This window comes from Pelodiscus sinensis, chromosome 2 (assembly GCF_052426305.1).
Source record: "Pelodiscus sinensis isolate ZL-2025 chromosome 2, ASM5242630v1, whole genome shotgun sequence".
In the NCBI taxonomy this organism is placed as follows: domain Eukaryota; kingdom Metazoa; phylum Chordata; order Testudines; family Trionychidae; genus Pelodiscus; species Pelodiscus sinensis.
In genome coordinates, this window is record NC_143053.1 from 1,526,683 (window position 1) to 1,546,069 (window position 19,387).

Below are 19,387 nucleotides of genomic sequence, written 5' to 3' on the forward strand. Positions count from 1 at the left end.
AATGCCAGGGTGCTGGACTGCTGAGGTGTTCTTCCCACCACTGGAATGTTGGTCACTATGGTCACTATTCCCAAGCGGTCCTGTAACGGTTATATCCTGGACCTGATCCTGCGCTCCACTCAGGACTAAATCGAGAATTGCCTCTCTCCTTGTGGGTTCCTGCACCAGCTGCTCCAAGAAGCAGTCATTTAAGCCATTGAGAAATTTTATCTCCGCTTCTCTTCCTGAGGTGACATGGATCCAGTCAATATGGGGGTAATTAAAATCCCCCATTATTACAGAGTTCTCTATTTTGGTAGCCTCTCTAATCTCCCTCAGCATTTCAATGTCAGTATCGCTGTCCTGGTCAGGTGGTCGGTAATATATCCTACTGCTAATTTCTTATTATTGGAGCATGGAATTACTATCCATAGCGATTCTATTGAACATGTTGATTCACTTAATATTTTTATTTCATTTGATTCTACATTATCTTCCACATACAGTGCCACTCCGCCACCCACCCATCCTGCTCTATCCTTTCTATAGATTTTATATCCCGGTATGATTGTGTCCCACAGATTTTCCTCATTCCACCAGGTTTCAGTGATGCCTATTATGTCAATCTCCTCATTTAATACGAGGTACTCTAGTTCACCCATCTTATTAGTCAGACTCCTAGTATTTGTGTACAAGCACTTTAAAAATTTGCCACTGCTTATTTGTCTGCCCTTCCCTGATGCATTGGATTCCTTTGTATGCGGTTGTTTGTCTGCTCTGGCCCATGGTTTGTCCTCCCCCCTCCTCTCTTTCTCACTACAGCTTAGAGAATCTCTGTCAATGGATTCTCCTCTAAGAGAAGTCTCCCTCCGATTTACATGCATCTCCGCACCAATCGGCTTTCCCCCATCTCTTAGTTTAAAAACTGCTCTACGACCTTTTTAATGTTTATTGCCAGCAGTCTGGTTCCACCCTGGTTTAGGTAGAGCCCATCCTTCCTGTATAGGCTCCCCCTCCCCCAAAAGTGTCCCCAGTTCCTAATAAATCTAAACCCCTCTTCCCTACACCATTGTTTCATCCACGCATTGAGACTGAAGCTCTGCCTGCCTACCTGGCCCTGCGCGTGGAACTGGAAGCATTTCCGAGAACGCCACCATAGAGGTCCTGGATTTCAGTCTCTTTCCTAGCAACCTAAATTTGGCCTCCAGGACGTCTCTCCCACCCTTCCCTATGTCATTGGTACCTACATGTACCACGACCACCGGCTCCTCCCCAGCACTACACATAAGTCTATGTAGATGCCTCGAGAGATCCGCAACCTTCGCACCAGGCAGGCAAGTGACCATACGGTTCTCCCAGTCATCACAAACCCAACTATCTATGTTTCTAACGATTGAATCACCTACTACTAACACCTGCCTCTTCCTAACTGGCATTCCCTCCCCATCAGAGGTATCCTCAGTGCGAGAGGATACCGCAACATCCTCTGGGAGGAGGGTCCCAACTACGGGATGGTTTCCCTCTGCTCCCATTGAATGCTCTTTTCCCTTGAGACTTTCATCCTCCTTAAGAGCACTGGGGCTCTCAGACTGGAGGTGGGACAGTACTACGGTGTCCCAGAAAGTCTATCAACATAGCTCTCTACCTCCCTTAGCTCCTCCAGTTCAGCCACCCTGGCCTCCAAAGCCCGAATTCGGTCTCTGAGGGTCAGGAGCTCCTTGCAACGGGTGCACACATACGCCACCCGCCCACAGGGCAGGTAATCATACATGATGTCATCAGAACTCGGCGGCAGTGTAGACGCAGGTATAGCTTTGTCTACAAAAGTCCACTTTTGTCGACAAAACCCTGTAATCTAGACACGCCCTCTGTGTCTCTCAACTCCCGGTTTAACTCTCTGCCTCAGAGAGATCAGACGCGGTATCTTTACAATTCAGATTTCATCACGGTATGCTCATTGGTTCTTCTAGCCCTATGCCAACATCCTTGCTAGCTACCTGAGTTAACCCCTTAGTCACTGGGTGCTGGCCAGAACCCCTCCTATCCATCAGAACAGGTGAGAAGTGATAAACCCATTTCACCACCTCCCAACAGGTTCTCCCAGTCCCAAAGGACCAGCCACAGTCCCAGGGCGATTAATAGAATCCCAGGACTGGCAGAGACCTCGGGATGCATCGAGTCCAGCCCCAACTCAATCATCCCAGCCAGGGCTTTGTCCAGCTGGTCTCGGGATTCCACCCCCTCCCTAGGGAACCCAGCCCAGCGCTTCCCCGCCCGCCTAGGGAAATCGTTTTTCCTAATATCCAACCGAGACCTCCCACACTGCAACCTGAGCCCATTGCTCCTTGTTCTGCCACCTGTCACCACTGAGAACAGCCTCTCTCCATCCTCTCTGGACCCCCCTGCAGGGAGTTGCAGGCTGCTCTCAAATCCCCCCTCACTCAGCTCTTACCCCAACGAGCTGGCTGGGCCCGTCAGTCAGCGTCTGGCTTCGGCAGGCTGCTAGTGACAGAGGGGAAGGCCGAGCGTGGCACCGTCACAGAAAGCGCCTCGCACTCACCGCGATGCAAGCGATGGGGCAAAGCGCTGACTTAACAGTCTCTGGACCACGTCCTGGGGCCGGTGGGGTCACTGGTCCTCCCGGGCTCTGTTCATAATAGGGAGGCTTCTGGGGTGAGTGAAGACAAATGGAGGGTCCCCCCCAACCCTTTTTATCCCCTTGCCCACGCGGAGGGAACCCCATTGATCTCCTTGTGCGGAGGCACCTCCCAAAGTGGAGCGTGTGACCTGCTCCGGCCCTTTCTAGGCCAGCGCCCGAGGGCACACGTGTGACTGCAGGTTCCAGCAAGATTCCTGGGACGAGCAGCTGGGCCATGGTCCGGGGAGCGCTGCTGGCCACTGAGCACCTGCCCCGCCCCTGGCAGCAGCTGGGCCATCCCTGCGGCTGGCTCCCAGATGCAAACACTTGAAACACCAGCCCAGGGCCACTGCTCACAGCATCATGCCCAACCCACAGGCCTGTGAGCAGCGCGGCCCCAGCCCAGCCCTAGAACAGCCCCAGCCTGGCTCTAGAACGGCCCCAGCCCAGCCCTAGAACAGCCCCAGCCTGGCTCTAGAACGGCCCCAGCCCAGCCCTAGAACGGCCCCAGCCCGGCCCTAGAACGGTCCCAGCCCAGCCCTAGAATGGCCCCAGCCCGGCCCTAGAACAGCCCCAGCCCGGCCCTAGAACAGCCCCAGCCCGGCCCTAGAATGGCCCCAGCCTGGCTCTAGAACGGCCCCAGCCTGGCTCTAGAACGGCCCCAGCCCTGCCCTAGAATGGCCCCAGCTTGGCTCTAGAATGGCCCCAGCCTGGCTCTAGAACGGCCCCAGCCCAGCCCTAGAACAGCCCCAGCCTGGCTCTAGAACGGCCCCAGCCCAACCCTAGAACGGCCCCAGCCCGGCCCTAGAACAGCCCCAGCTTGGCTCTAGAATGGCCCCAGCCCGGCCCTAGAACGGCCCCAGCCCAGCCCTAGAACGGCCCCAGCCCGGCCCTAGAACGGCCCCAGCCCGGCCCTAGAACAGCCCCAGCTTGGCTCTAGAATGGCCCCAGCCCGGCCCTAGAACGGCCCCAGCCCGGCCCTAGAACAGCCCCAGCCTGGCTCTAGAACTTCCCCAGCCCGGCCCTAGAACGGCCCCAGCCTGGCTCTAGAACAACCCCAGCCCAGCCCTAGAACAGCCCCAGCCTGGCTCTAGAACGGCCCCAGCCCAGCCCTAGAACGGCCCTGGTCTGGCCCTCAAATGGCCCCAGACCAGCCCCAGACCAGGCCTAGAATGGCCTCAGTACAACCCCAGCTCGACCCCAGTACAACCCCAACCCAGCCCCAGTATGGCCCCAGCCTGACCCCAGGATGATCCCAACCTGGCCCCAGTACAGCCCCAGCCCGGCCCCAGTACAACCCCAGCCCAGCCCCAGTATGGCCCCAGCCTGACCCCAGGATGATCCTAACCTGGCCCCAGTACAGCCCCAGCCCGGCCCCAGTACGACCCCAGTACAACCCCAGCCCAGCCCCAGTACGACCCCAACCCGGCCCCAGTATGGCCCAAGTATGGCCCCAGCCCGGCCCCAGTATGGCCCCAGCCTGACCCCAGGATGATCCTAACCTGGCCCCAGTACGACCCCAGCCCAGCCCCAGTACGACCCCAACCCGGCCCCAGTATGGCCCAAGTATGACCCCAGCCCAGCCCCAGAGTGGCTCCAGCCCAGCCTCAGTCCTGCCCCATCGCAGCCCCAGCCTGGCCCTAGAACGGCCCCAGCCCGGCCCCGGCTTCCAATAGTCCCCTCCCTGGGCCTGTGTGCCTCATCCCGGGGGGCAAACTCTGGGAGCGCTATGGGAATCCATCCCACAGTCGGGCCCCTCCTGGCAGAGGGTGTCGTGGCCCCTCTCGCACTGAGGGTCCCTCTCCGGGGGGAGCGCCCGTCGTCAGGAAGAGGCAGGGGTTCGTAGTGGGGGGAACAGAGAGAGCTGGCTTTGGGACGGCCGGGAGAACCGTCTGGTGCGAAGGTTGCGGATCTCTCCAGACATCTAGACAGACGTGTGTGTCGTGCTGGGGGGAGCTGGTGGCCATGCTACATGGAGGAACCAGTGACATGGGGAGGGGCAGGAGAGAGGTTCTGGAGGCCAAATTTACACTGTTAGGAAAAAGATTGAAATTCATAGAACCATAGAGCTGGAGGAGACCTCAGGAGTCGTCAAGTCCAGCCCCCTGCTCTAGGCAGGACCAATCCCAACTACATCAACCCAGTCAGGGCTTTGTCAAGCCGAGACTTAAACACCTCTAGGGATGGAGACTCCACTACTTCCCTAGGGAACCCATTCCAGTGCTTCACCTCCCTCCTAGGGAAATAGTTTTTCCTAATATCCAACCTGGACCTCTCCCACCACAACTTGAGACTATTGCTCCTTGTTCTGCATCTGTCACTGCTGAGAACAGCCTCTCTCCAGGCTGCTCTCAAATCCCCCCTCACTCTTCGCTTCTGCAGACTAAACAGACCCAAGTCCCTCAGCCTCTCCTCATAGGTCATGTGCTCCAGCCCCCTAATCATTTTGGTCGCCCTCCACTGGACCCTCTCCAATGCACCCACATCCTTTTTGTAGTGGGGGGCCCAGAACTGGACACAATACTCCAGATGCGGCCTCACCAGAGCCAAATTAAGGGGAATAATGACATCTCTGGATCTGCTGGCAATGCTCCTCTTAATGCAACCTAATATACAATTATGTTCTTATGTTCATTAGCCTTCTTGGCTACAAGGGTGCCCTGGTGACTCATCTCCAGCTTCTCATCCACTGTAACCCCCAGGGCCTTTTCTGCAGAACTGCTACTTAGCCAGTCGGTCCCCAGCCTGTAACAATGCTTGGGATTCTTCCCTCCCGAGGGCAGGACTCTGCACTTGTCCTTGTTGAACCTCATCAGATTTCTTTTGGCCCAATCCTCTGATCTGTCCAGGTCACTCTGGACCCTTCCCTGCCCTCCAGCGTATCTGCCACTCCTCCTAGCTTAGTGTCATCCGCAAACTTGCTGAGGGTGCAATCCATCCCCTCATCCAGGTCATTAATAAAGATATTGAACAAAACCGGTCCTAGAATCTCCAGGACCTCTATGGTGGCATTCTCAGAAATGCTTCCAGTTTCACGTGCAGGGCCAGGCAGGCAGAGCGTCAGAGTCTCAATGTGTGGATGAGACGATGGTGTAGGGAGGAGGGGTTTAGATTTTTTGGGAACTGGGGACACTTTTGGGCTGGGGGGAGGCTAGACAGGAAGGACGGGCTCCACCAAGACCAGAATGGAACCAGACTGCTGGCATGTCACATTCCAAAGGTCGTCGAGCAGTTTTTAAACTAAGGGCTGGGGGAAAGCCAACGGGTGCGGAGGAGCACGTGGACTGGACAGAAACACCTCTTAGGGGAGGGTCTGTTCAGAGAGATGCTCTGTGTCCTAGTCAGGAGGAGAGGATGGACGAATGGGTCACATCAGATGAGACGCAATCAAATGAAAAAGAGTCAAACCCATCAGGGAGTGGCAGACAGATAAACAGGGACAAATATTTAAAGTGCTTATACACAAATGCTAGAAGTCTAAATAGTAAACCAGGTGAACTGGAGGGCCTAGTTCTAAGGGAGGATATTGATGTAACTAGCCAGTTAGCCCGGCATAAGACGGGATTTTCAGGTCTCTCCTCCATGTCGGTCTCCTCTCCTGAGCCTCCGGTCTCTCGCGCCGTCTCTCTCTCTCTCCTCCTCCTCCTTCCTCCCCTCCTCTCCCTCTCTCAGCTCTCCTCCTCCTCCTGCCTCTCTCTCTGTCTCTCTGTCTCTCTCTCTCTCTCTCTCTCTCTCAGCTCTCCTCCTCCTCCTGCCTCTCTCTCTGTCTCTCTCTCTGTCTCTCTCTCAGCTCTCCTCCCCCTCCTGCCTCTCTCTCTGTCTCTCTGTCTCTCTCTCAGCTCTCCTCCCCCTCCTGCCTCCCTCTCTGTCTCTCTCTCTCTCTCTCAGCTCTCCTCCCCCTCCTGCCTCTCTCTCTGACTCTCTCAGCTCTCCTCCCCCTTCTGCTTCTCTCTCTGTCTCTCTCTCTCTCTCAGCTCTCCTCCCCCTCCTGCCTCTCTCTCTCTCTCTCTCTCTCTCTCAGCTCTCCTCCCCCTCCTGCCTCTCTCTCTGTCTCTCTCTCTCTCTCTCAGCTCTCCTCCCCTCCTGCCTCTCTCTCTGTCTCTCTCTCTCTCTCTCTCAGCTCTCCTCCCCCTCCTGCCTCTCTCTCTGTCTCTCTCTCTCTCTCTCAGCTCTCCTCCCCCTCCTGCCTCTCTCTCTGTCTCTCTCTCTCTCTCTCAGCTCTCCTCCCTCTCCTGCCTCTCTCTCTGTCTCTCTCTCTCTCTCAGCTCTCCTCCCCTCCTGCCTCTCTCTCTGTCTCTCTCCCTCTCTCAGCTCTCCTCCCCCTCCTGCCTCTCTCTCTGTCTCTCTCTCTCTCTCTAAGCTCTCCTCCCCCTCCTGCCTCTCTCTCTGTCTCTCTCTCTCTCTCTCTCAGCTCTCCTCCCCCTCCTGCCTCTCTCTCTGTCTCTCTGTCTCTCTCTCAGCTCTCCTCCCACTCCTGCCTCTCTCTCTCTCTCTCTCTCTCTCTCAGCTCTCCTCCCCCTCCTGCCTCTCTCTCTCTCTCTCTCTCTCTCTCTCTCTCAGCTCTCCTCCCACTCCTGCCTCTCTCTCTCTCTCTCTCTCTCTCTCTCAGCTCTCCTCCCCTCCTGCCTCTCTCTCTGTCTCTCTGTCTCTCTCTCAGCTCTCCTCCCCCTCCTGCCTCTCTCTCTGTCTCTCTCTCTCTCTCTCTCTCTCTCAGCTCTCCTCCCCCTCCTGCCTCTCTCTCTGTCTCTCTCTCTCTCTCTCTCAGCTCTCCTCCCCCTCCTGCCTCTCTCTCTGTCTCTCTCTCTCTCTCTCAGCTCTCCTCCCCCTCCTGCCTCTCTCTCTCTCTCTCTCTCTCTCTCTCTCTCAGCTCTCCTCCCCCTCCTGCCTCTCTCTCTGTCTCTCTCTCTGTCTCTCTCTCAGCTCTCCTCCCCCTCCTGCCTCTCTCTCTGTCTCTCTCTCTGTCTCTCTCTCAGCTCTCCTCCCCCTCCTGCCTCTCTCTCTGTCTCTCTCTCTCTCTCTCAGCTCTCCTCCCCCTCCTGCCTCTCTCTCTGTCTCTCTCTCTCTCTCAGCTCTCCTCCCCCTCCTGGCTCTCTCTCTGTCTCTCTCTCTCTCTCAGCTCTCCTCCCCCTCCTGGCTCTCTCTCTGTCTCTCTCTCTCTCTCAGCTCTCCTCCCCCTCCTGCCTCTCTCTCTGTCTCTCTCTCTCTCTCAGCTCTCCTCCCCCTCCTGCCTCTCTCTCTGTCTCTCTCAGCTCTCCTCCCCCTCCTGCCTCTCTCTCTCTCTCTCTCTCTCTCTCTCTCTCTCTCTCTCTCTCTCTCTCTCTCTCTCTCTCTCTCTCAGCTCTCCTCCCCCTCCTGCCTCTCTCTCTGTCTCTCTCTCTCTTCAGCTCTCCTCCCCCTCCTGCCTCTCTCTCTGTCTCTCTCTCTCTCTCTCAGCTCTCCTCCCCCTCCTGCCTCTCTCTCTGTCTCTCTCTCTCTCTCTCAGCTCTCCTCCTGCCTCTCTCTCTGTCTCTCTCTCTGTCTCTCTCTCAGCTCTCCTCCCCCTCCTGCCTCTCTCTCTGTCTCTCTGTCTCTCTCTCAGCTCTCCTCCCCCTCCTGCCTGTCTCTCTGTCTCTCTCTCTCTCTCTCTCTCTCTCTCTCTCAGCTCTCCTCCCCCTCCTGCCTCTCTCTCTGTCTCTCTCTCTGTCTCTCTCTCTGTCTCTCTCTCAGCTCTCCTCCCCCTCCTGCCTCTCTCTCTGACTCTCTCAGCTCTCCTCCCCCTTCTGCTTCTCTCTCTGTCTCTCTCTCAGCTCTCCTCCCCCTCCTGCCTCTCTCTCTGTCTCTCTCTCTCTCTCAGCTCTCCTCCCCCTCCTGCCTCTCTCTCTGTCTCTCTCTCTCTCTCTCAGCTCTCCTCCCCTCCTGCCTCTCTCTCTGTCTCTCTCTCTCTCTCTCTCAGCTCTCCTCCCCCTCCTGCCTCTCTCTGTCTCTCTCTCTCTCAGCTCTCCTCCCCCTCCTGCCTCTCACTCTGTCTCTCTCTCTCTCTCAGCTCTCCTCCCCCTCCTGCCTCTCTCTCTGTCTCTCTCTCTCTCTCAGCTCTCCTGCCCCTCCTGCCTCTCTCTGTCTCTCTCTCTCTCTCTCTCTCTCAGCTCTCCTCCCCCTCCTGCCTCTCTCTCTGTCTCTCTCTCTCTCTCTCTCTCAGCTCTCCTCCCCCTCCTGCCTCTCTCTCTGTCTCTCTCTCTCTCTCAGCTCTCCTCCCCCTCCTGCCTCTCTCTCTGTCTCTCTGTCTCTCTCTCTCAGCTCTCCTCCCCCTCCTCCCTCCCTCTCTCTCTCTCTCTCTCTCTCTCTCTCTCTCTCTCTCAGCTCTCCTCCCCCTCCTGCCTCTCTCTCTGGCTCTCTCTCTCTCTCTCTCTCTCAGCTCTCTTCCCCCTCCTGCCTCTCTCTCTGGCTCTCTCTCTCTCTCTCTCTCTCAGCTCTCTTCCCCCTCCTGCCTCTCTCTCTGTCTCTCTCTCTCTCTCTCTCTCTCAGCTCTCCTCCCCCTCCTGCCTCTCTCTCTCTCTCTCTCTCTCTCTCTCTCTCTCAGCTCTCCTCCCCCTCCTGCCTCTCTCTCTGTCTCTCTCTCTCTCTCTCTCTCTCTCAGCTCTCCTCCCCCTCCTGCCTCTCTCTCTGTCTCTCTCTCTCTCTCTGTCTCTCTCTCTCTCTCAGCTCTCCTCCCCCTCCTGCCTCTCTCTCTGTCTCTCTCTCTCTCTCAGCTCTCCTCCCCCTCCTGCCTCTCTCTCTGTCTCTCTCTCTCTCTCAGCTCTCCTCCCCCTCCTGCCTCTCTCTCTGTCTCTCTCTCTCTCTCTCTCTCAGCTCTCCTCCCCCTCCTGCCTCTCTCTCTCTCTCTCTCTCTCTCAGCTCTCCTCCCCCTCCTGCCTCTCTCTCTGTCTCTCTCTCTCTCTCTCTCTCTCTCTCAGCTCTCCTCCCCCTCCTGCCTCTCTCTCTGTCTCTCTCTCTCTCTCTCTCAGCTCTCCTCCCCCTCCTGCCTCTCTCTCTGTCTCTCTCTCTCTCTCTCTCTCTCAGCTCTCCTCCCCCTCCTGCCTCTCTCTCTGTCTCTCTCTCTCTCTCTCTCTCTCTCAGCTCTCCTCCCCCTCCTGCCTCTCTCTCTGTCTCTCTCTCTCACTCTCAGCTCTCCTCCCCCTCCTGCCTCTCTCTCTGTCTCTCTCTCAGCTCTCCTCCCCCTCCTGCCTCTCTCTCTGTCTCTCTCTCTCTCTCTCTCAGCTCTCCTCCCCCTCCTGCCTCTCTCTCTGTCTCTGTCTCTCTCTCTCTCTCTCTCTCTCTCAGCTCTCCTCCCCCTCCTGCCTCTCTCTCTGTCTCTCTCTCTCTCTCAGCTCTCCTCCCCCTCCTGCCTCTCTCTCTGTCTCTCTCTCAGCTCTCCTCCCCCTCCTGCCTCTCTCTCTGTCTCTCTCTCTCTCTCTCTCTCTCAGCTCTCCTCCCCCTCCTGCCTCTCTCTCTCTCTCTCTCTCTCTCTCTCTCAGCTCTCCTCCCCCTCCTGCCTCTCTCTCTGTCTCTCTCTCTCTCTCTCTCAGCTCTCCTCCCCCTCCTGCCTCTCTCTCTGTCTCTCTCTCTCTCTCAGCTCTCCTCCCCCTCCAGCCTCTCTCTCTGTCTCTCTCTCTCTCTCTCTCAGCTCTCCTCCCCCCCCTGCGTCTCGCTCCGAGGACCGCGGAGCCCAAACGGTCGCTTGTGCTACTTGCTCCCACGTGGCAGCCCAGCTGAGCGGCGCAGAAGTCAGCCGAGTGCCACGGCAGGAGGTGAAGGGGGGCGGGTCGGTGACGTTCACGTCCAGGGGGCGGGGCCTGGAGCCGCTGTCATACCACTTCTGCGCAAGCGGCCATTTGGGCTCCCCCACGGTGGCCCAGCTGAGGAGGCGAAGGGGGGCACGAAGGGGGGGTGCAAAGAGGGGCGGAGCGGTGATGTACACGGCCAGGCCCCACCCCCTGTCCGTGAACATCACCACCCTGCCCCCCTTCGCTTCCCACCGTGGTGCTCGACTGACTTCCGCACTGCTCAGCCGGGCCGCCGCGGGGGAGAAAGTCGTGCAAGCGGCCGTTTGCACCCCGCGCTCCCCATGCGGCACCCGGGATTTAGTCCTGAGCAGAGCACAGGATCTGGGCCAGGAGGTAAATAGAACTGGACCACTAGGAAATAGCGACCGTAATGTGATAAAATTGAGCATCCCTGTGGTGGGAAAAACCCCGAACAGCCCGACACTGCAGCATTTAATTCCCCAAAGGGGAACTGTGCACGAATGAGGAAGTTAGTGATACAGAATTAAAATCCCTGCAAGCTGCATGGAAACTGTTCAAAGACACCATCAGAGAGGCCCAACTTAAATGTACGCCTCAAAAACACAGCAAGAGAGCCATAGCCGTGCCACTGCAGCTTAACAGCCAAGTAAAAGCAGCAGCGAGAGATTGTCAGGGCTGCCCTAGTGCGGAAGGTGGGAGCCGCAATGGCCGTAAATCTCTCGTCGCTACAGGCTTTGCGTACAAAATCTCCCCCGAGTCGCAGAGTCCCTGGCTTTGAGGGGTAGCTGCCCCCCCCAAGTGAAACAAAGCCCTTTGTTCTGGAACCCAGGAGACGTCCTTCCTCAGGGGTACCCCAAGCTCCTTTGCCACAAGAGAGCTTGAGAAAAGAAACAAAATGCGCAGAAACCAACCTGTGTCGGCTAGCTGAGCTCTTGGGCTCGGCAGGCACACACAGGCCTCCAGGACACAAGGCTCAAATCAGTGCCGTCAAAAAGGTGAATTCATCATGACCTAAAAATAAAAACGGAGTCATATAAAAAATGGAAAGTAGGACAAATGACAAAGGATGAATATAGGTAAACAACACGGGAATGCAGGGGCAAGATTAGAAAGGCAAAGGCACAAAATGAGATCAAACTAGCTACAGGCATAAAGGGAAACAAGAAGATTTTTTATAAATACATTAGAAGCAAGAGGAAGACCAAGGACAGGGTAGGCCCCCTGGTCAGTGACGTGGGAGAAACAGTAACAGGAAACTTGGAAATGGCAGAGATGCTTAATGACGTCTTTGTTTCGGTCTTCACCGAGAAGTCTGAAGGAATGTTGTCTGTAGCCTAACCTAGTGAATGCTAGTGGGAAGGGGTTTGGCTTAGAAGATAAAATAAAAAAAGAACAAGTTAAAAATCACCTAGAAAAGTTAGATGCCTGCAAGTCACCAGGGCCTGACGAAATGCACCTAGAATACTCAAGGAACTGATAGAAGGGGTATCTGAGCCTCTAGCTATCATCTTTGGAAAATCATGGGAGACAGGAGAGATTCCAGAGGACTGGAAAAGGGCAAATCTAGTGCCCATCTATAAAAAGGGAAATAAGAACAACCCAGGAAACTACAGACCAGTTAGTTTAACTTCTGTGCCAAGGAAAATAATGGAGCAAGTAATTAAGGAAATCATCTGTAAACACTTGGAAAGTGGCAAGGTGATAGGGAACAGCCAGCATGGATTTGTAAAGAACAAATCATGTCAAACCAATCTGATAGCTTTCTTTAATAGGATAACGAGTCTTGTGGATAAGGGAGAAGCGGTGGATGTCATATACCTAGACTTTAGTAAGGCATTTGATACGGTCTCGCATGATATTCTTATTGATAAACCAGGCAAATACAACTTAGATGGGGCTATTATAAGGTGGGTGCATAACTGGCTGGATAACCGTACTCAGAGTGTAATTATTAATGGTTCACAATCCTGCTGGAAAGGCATAACAAGTGGGGTTCCGCAGGGGTCTGTTTTGGGACCGGCTCTGTTCAATATCTTCATCAACAATTTAGATATTGGCATAGAAAGTATGCTTATTAAGTTTGCAGATGATACCAAGCTGGGAGGGGTTGCCACTGCTCTGGAGGATGGGTCAGAATTCAAAATGATCTGGACAAATTGGAGAAATGGTCTGAGGTAAACAGGATGAAGTTTAATAAAGACAAATGCAAAGTGCTCCACTTAGGAAGGAACAATCAGTTTCACACATACAGAATGGGAAGTGACAGTCTGGGAAGGAGTACGGCAGAAAGGGATCTAGGGGTCATAGTGGACCACAAGCTGAATATGAGTCAGCAGTGTGATGCTGTTGCAAAAAAAGCAAACAAGATTCTGGGATGTATTAACAGGTGTGTTGTGAGCAAGACAGGAGAAGTCATTCTTCCGCTCTACTCTGTGCTGGTTAGGCCTCAGTTGGAGTATTGTGTCCAGTTCTGGGCACCGCATTTCAAGAAAGATGTGGAGAAATTGGAGAGAGTCCAGAGAAGAGCAATGAGAATGATGAAAGGTCTAGAGAACATGAGCTATGAGGGAAGGCTGAAGGAATTGGGTTTGTTTAGTTTAGAAAAGAGAAGATTGAGGGGGGACATGGGAGCCGTTTTCAGGTATCTAAAAGGGTGTCACAAGGAGAAGGGAGAAAACTTGTTCATCTTGGCCTCTGAGGACAGGACAGGAAGCAATGGGCTTAAACTGCAGCAAGGGAGGTTCAGGTTGGACATTAGGAAAAAGTTCCTAACTGTCAGGGTGGTAAAACACTGGAATAAATTGCCCAGGGAGGTTGTGGAATCCCCATCTCTGGAGATATTTAAGAGCAGGTTAGATAAATGTCTAGCAGGGATGGTCTAGACAGTACTTGGCCCTACCATGGTGGCACAGGACTGGACTCGATGGCCTCTCGTCGTCCCTTCCAGTCCTAGTATTCTAGGATTCTATGATACAAAAAAGGAAAACTTGAGAACGTAGAGCTGGTGCTAGGGGTTACAGAGCAACCGAGTAGAACAAATTCCAACACAGAGAACATCTCTGGGTAAAGCTGAGCTAGCGAGTGGAGGTTCGGGGAGCCCATGGATTTTACACAGAGAAGTTTAACCAAACAACCAAAGCAAAGGAGACACCCTGATTACGACTAACACCGTCCTCTTACTCACGATCCGGGCTGGACCGTACTTCAAGGCCCAGGTCACTCCCTTGTTTAATATTTCTTATAGGCTGCCTGCAGCCAGGAGTGGCCCGAGGCGGGCTGCGGCAGCTGGCGCCCCAGGCAGAACGCGCGATCGGCACCCCCACCTGCTTGGCCGTCAATGGACTGACGTCATTGGCGGGCTTCCTGGGCGGCAGCCGAGTCCACCCATAGCCATGGGCCACCCCTGCCTGCAGCCCCACAAAGAGTAGGGCAGCAGGATGTTAAATGTCGAACCCTAGCCATCGCAGAGATGCAAAATAGTGATAGAGATGTAGCCGTGTTAGTCTGGGGTAGCTGAAGCAAAATGCAGGACAATGTAGCACTTTAAGGAGATGCAAAGGCGTCCTTTAAAAAGTGGAAGTGAAATGCTAGTGAGGACAATAGAAAGGAGAACGAAGTGCAGAAATACAATGAGAAAAGCCCTAAAGGAGTTTGAAGAGCAGAGAGCCAAAACTCAAATAGCAAAATGTTTCTTAAGTACCTCAGAAGCTGGAAGCCGGCTAAGCAACCAGGGGCCCTAGGGCCATGGAGATGCTGAAGGAGCCCTCCGGGATGCTAAAGTCATAGCGAAGAAGCTAAAGGAATTCTTTGCTTCAGTCTTCACGGCTGAGGAGACTGGGGAGGTTCCCAAACCTGAGCCAGTCTTTTTAGGTGACAAATCTCAGGAATTGTCCCAGACTAGTGGAGGTTTTGGAACAAATTGATAAACTTAACAGGAACACGTCACCCAGCCCAGATGGCATTTAGCCACGAGGCCTGAAAGATCTCAAATGGGAAATTGCAGAACTGTTAGCCATGGCGTGTAACCGAGCCTTTAAATCAACCTCTGTACCTAATGACTGGAAGAGAGCTAATGCGATGCTGATATTTAAAAAGGGCTCTAATTACAGGCGATCCTGGTAATTACAGAGCGGCAAATCTAACATCAGTACCGAGCAAAATTGGTTGACACTATAGTAAAGAACAGAATTGTTAGACATATGGATGAACATAATTTGTTGGGGGAAAGTCAACATGGTTTCTGTAAAGGGAAATCCTGCCTTACTAATCTGCTAGAGTTCTTTGTGGGGGTCAACAAGCATGTGGACAAGGGGGGACCTGTGGATATAGTGTACTTAGATTTCCAGAAATCCTTCGACAAGGTCCCTTACCAATGGCTCTTTAGCAATGTAAGCTTTGTGGGATAAGAGGGAAGGTCCTCTTGTGTATTGAGAACTGGATAAAAGACAGGAAACAAAGGGTAGGAATAAATGGTCAGTTTTCAGAGTGGAGAGAGGTAACTAGTGGGCCCCCCGAGGGTCTGTCCTGGGACCAATCCTATTCAACTTATTCATAAATGATCTAGAGAAAGGGGGAAACAGGGAGGTGGCAAAGTTTGCAGATGATCCCAAACTGCTCAAGAGAGTTAAGACCAAGAGAGCTAAGACTGTGAAGAGCTTCAAAAAGATCTCACCAAACTAAGTGACTGGGCAACAAAATGCAAATGAAATGTAATGTGGATAAACGTAAAGTAACGCACATTGGAAAAAATAACCCCAATTATACGTACAATGCGATGGGGACTAATTTAGCTACAATTACTCAAGAGAGAGACCTTGGAATCACTGTGGATAGTTCCCTGAAAACATCCGCTCCATGTGCAGCAGCCGTCAAAAAGCAAAGCGAATGTTGGGAGTCATTAAGAAAGGGATAGCGAGTAAGCCAGAGAATATCTTACTGCCCTTGTATAAAACCATGGGACGCCCACATCTGGAATGCTGCGTCCAGATGTGCCTGGAGCTCTCCCCAAGCCAAGGGTGGCTGAACACTCGGGCTGGCCCCCGTCTGCCGTGGAACGAGCGGCAATCACAGCAGCAGGGGTGGGCGCGTGGCAGCATGTGCCCAGTGACCGGCATCAGCAGGCGATCCATCTCTCCCCACAGGTGCCGCAAGCGCAGCCCCAAGCATGGCGTTGGCCCGGCCTCCGTCGCCAGCGCCAGCACCACCACCATCACCAGCACCAGCTGCAGCCCCGGGCCCAGCCTCCTTCCAGGCCCCACCTCCATCTCCAGCACCAGCCCCGGCGGCTGCCCCACCTCCGGCCTCGCCGCTGGTCCTGATTCCATTTCTGGGCCCAGCCCCAGCATCAGCACCAGCCACCGGCCCAGTCCCGTTCTCGCCTCTGGCCCTGGCTCCAGCCCCTGCATCAGCACCGGCCGGAGGCCTGGCCCCAGGCCTGACCTCGATCCTGGTCCCAGCACCGGCCCCATCCCAGTCCCGCCACCAGAGCACCAACCTGATGTGGAGCGACTCCGTGGACGAAGCTGACAGCCAGGCCACCATGGCGGGCCAGACGATCTCCGAGGGCCAGGTGTCCCTGCAGCCCGACGACGGACGCAGACAGTTCTTGCTCACCAGGCTGAATGCCAACCTGCGAGGTACAGCCCGTGTGCCGGCGGGTGCAGGAGGCAGATTCAGGGGGCATGGGGCTATGCGTGTTTTGGGGTGCCCATAGGGGCACGTGTGTTTGGGGAGCACTCATAGGCATGTGTGTGTTTGGGGGGATTTTTGAGGGGTCCACATGGGGGGTGTTCGGGGGGCACCCGCAGGGCTATGTGTGTTTTGGGGGTTCCCATAGAGGTGCGTGTGTTTTGAGAGGTCCACATGGGGTGTTTGGGGGCACCCGCAGGGCTATGTGTGTTCGGGGGGGATTTCTGAGGGGTGCGCATGCATGTGCGGGCCGGTCATTTATTGCACGGTGTGGGAGTCCCCAGAGCAGCGGGCCCCCAGGGCTCTGCCTGGGGGATCGGCACCCCACAGCAGGGCTGGGCGAAAGCCCGTCCTGGCCCCACACAGGGCCTTGGCCAGGGTGCCAGGAGGCTCTCTGGGCACGGGGGAGGCCCCGCCATTGGTCTGTGTGGTGAGAGCGGCGTGACCCTTGGCGCCTGTGCCTATCACCCTGAGACAGGGCCTCACACACCCCTGAGATGCCAGAGTCACTTCCTAAGGACCTGGCCCTGGGGGGCTCCTCAGAGCTCTGTCAACTCACAGCTGAATGCCCTGGTGGGTGTCCCACCAACTCCAGGGCCTGCCCCCCCAACCAGCTCCAGGGCACACCCTTCACACTCTATCCCTGGGCACCCCCAAGCTGCCCCAGGGCAGAGCCCCCCCCAGCCCCTGCTTGCCCCCCCAACACCTCCCTCAGCTCCAGGGTGCAGCCCCCCCCAACCCTGGCCTGGCCTCTGGCCTGCCCCCCCACCCGGATCCAGGACACGACTTCCGCCCCCTACCCCTGGGCACCGCCCCCTGCCCCTCAGTGCAGTGTGGACAGGCAGGGCCGTGGCAGCTGGGTGCTGGGTGGTTTGCTTTGGTGAGAAGGCCCATGTGGCCTGGCCTGGCACCGGGGGATCTTCACCGTGGGCTCTCGGTCTCTTGCAGACTCTGGTCTCTCGTCGTATGACACCTACCTCACTGACACGGTCTTCGGCGACACCTTGCCCACGTCCTCGCTCATGGTCCCTTCCACGGGTGGGATCACAGCCTCGTCCACGGGGGGGGCCACATTCCCAACCGCCTTTGGGGTCCTGGCCCCGTCCACAAGTGGGACTGCGACTTCGTCCATCTTTGGGGCCCTGGCCCCGTCCCTGTCCAGGAGTGGGACCGCGACCTCGTCCATCTTTGGGGGCTTGGCCCCATCCAGGAGTGGGACATCATCCATCTTTGGGGCCTTGGCCCCGTCCATGAGTGGGGCTGCAGCCCCATCCATGAGTGGGTCCGTGGCCCAGCCCACAAGTGGGGCCATGTCTCAGTCCATGCTTGGGGCCGCGGCCCCGGCCATGAGTGGGGCTGCGGCTCCGTCTATGCTTGGGGCCCCGTCCCTGTCCACGAGTGGGGCTGCAGCGCAATCCATGCTTGGGGCTGCTGCCCCGGCCACGAGTGGGCCCGCGTCTCTGTCCATGCTTGGAGCTGCTGCACCGGCCACGAGTGGGGCCACGTCTCTGTCCATGCTTGGAGCTGCTGCCCCAGCCACGAGTGGGGCCACGTCTCTGTCCATGCTTGGAGCTGCTGCCCCGGCCACGAGTGGGCCCGCGTCTCTGTCCATGCTTGGAGCTGCTGCCCCGGCCACGAGTGGGGCCACGTCTCCACCCAGCCCGGGGCCAGGGCCCCTGTCCCCAGGGATGCGCACTACCCCCACCGCCAGAGCCCCTATCAGCTTCCACCTGCCCCCAGACACCCCAGAGCCTCAACGCCCCCCAGACGTCAGGCGCAAGGCCTACCGAGCCACCGACAGGAACCAGGCGCCAGGGACCACCTCCAGGCCCGGCCTGGGCAGAGGTAAGCACCAGGGCCGGGAAATCTCTGGGGCACGTGGGAACCCAGCAAATGGGAATGGAGGGGCCCCTCCGCCCACGTCCCAGGGTGGCTGTCCCCCTGCCGGGTCTCAGAGCCACAGCCAGAGCGTGGTGCTCTTCCAAACTCCCACGTGTGGGTACCAGCCCGGCTTCCCTGCCCCCCTCGCCGGCATCCCCTCAGTTCTGCCTGACCCCAGAGCCCTGGGACGTGGCTGGGCCAGCGCCTACAGACAGGAGCTGGGGGCCCGGGACCACGCCCCTGCCAGTCCCACCAGGCCGTGCACTGGCCAAAGGCCTGCCCGCCGGCCCCGGCTGCCCACCCCGCACTGGTTTGTAACCTGGGCCCTCTCAGTGTCACCCGGGGGCCTGGCCCTGCACCATGCCACTGTTCGTGCCTGTAGCCTTGTGGGTAATTTGGGGTGCAAAACACCGAACGCTGGGTCCCCCTCAGGGCAGATTGGGAGAGGGCACAGGGGCGGTGTGAAGAGAGGGACTTGAACCTGTGGGGCTCCCAGCCCAGGCTGCCGAGCTCCCTTGTTCTTACCTCTCTGTCCGTGGTCTGGGTGTCGTGGCATGGGACGGGGCCCCGCGCCGGGTGGGTGGGTTACACCAGCGCCGTCACAGTGTCACCAGACTTGTCCAATGCACGGGGGGGGTGCTCGTTTGTCAGGGTTACTCTCATGGGGCTGGGGGTGGGTCACAGTTCTACCCGTGTGCTGCTCCTGCTCTCGTACGAAGCTGAATTCTCCCTGCTGCCAATTCCCCTCCCACTGGAGCTCTCCTGCAGGGCTAGGTTCCTCCGGGCAGGTTCTCCCCACCCCACCCCCAGAGCACGCCTGAGAGGAGGGTTCTCAGCACTCACACGCTGCCCCCTGGACGTCCCAGGACTCAGCAGGCTGGGTTAACAGCAATGCCCCATGGCACCCTCCTGTGCCTTTTGGACCCTGTGGGCTGGATCAAACAGCAGTTTAAGATGCCTTCCTCGTACATCCCCAGGTTCAGCACCCCCTATCCCCACTCCCACCACAACCATTCACTGGGCAACCACACGATGAGCAACCCCCCAGGATTTGGGGCACTACAGGGATCTGTAGCTTGGGTACAAGACGCGTTGTTGCAGCGCAAATGGGGAAGCCAAAACAACCCCCCTCGAGGAAGAGTGAGCGAGAGAGAAAGAAAGAGAGAGAGAGAAGTAACCAGCTTAACAATGAATGGGATTTATTTCTGGGTAATGAGCCAAACACGCAAAACAGCTACAATATTAACCCTACATTGAAACTGGCTCCGAATGTTAGGGCTAGCTAACCCTAGAGCAGTGTACACAGGGCAGCCAGGAGGCTGTGCTTAGACAGAGGTAGTTGGGGGGAGCGGGGAGAGGAGACCTCACCACTCCGTGGTGCTTGCACTGAGCGGGGTTCCCAGATGGTGATGGTGGCCGGGTGTCCAGAGGGCAGGAGACG

General features: G+C 56.5%; 1 protein-coding gene across 4 annotated transcripts in view; it reads left to right on the forward strand.

Moving 5' to 3' along the window:
* The window catches only part of SPATC1 (spermatogenesis and centriole associated 1), a 64,987-nt gene that overhangs the window by 22,015 nt on the left and 23,585 nt on the right, over window positions 1–19,387 (forward strand). For all 4 annotated transcript variants that reach the window (XM_075918649.2, XM_075918650.2, XM_075918648.2 and 1 more), the window contains exons 2-3: window positions 15,519–16,013; window positions 17,014–17,910. In XM_075918649.2, coding sequence (XP_075774764.1) covers window positions 15,519–16,013; window positions 17,014–17,910 — 1,392 coding nt within the window. The remainder of the gene's footprint in view (window positions 1–15,518; window positions 16,014–17,013; window positions 17,911–19,387) is intronic.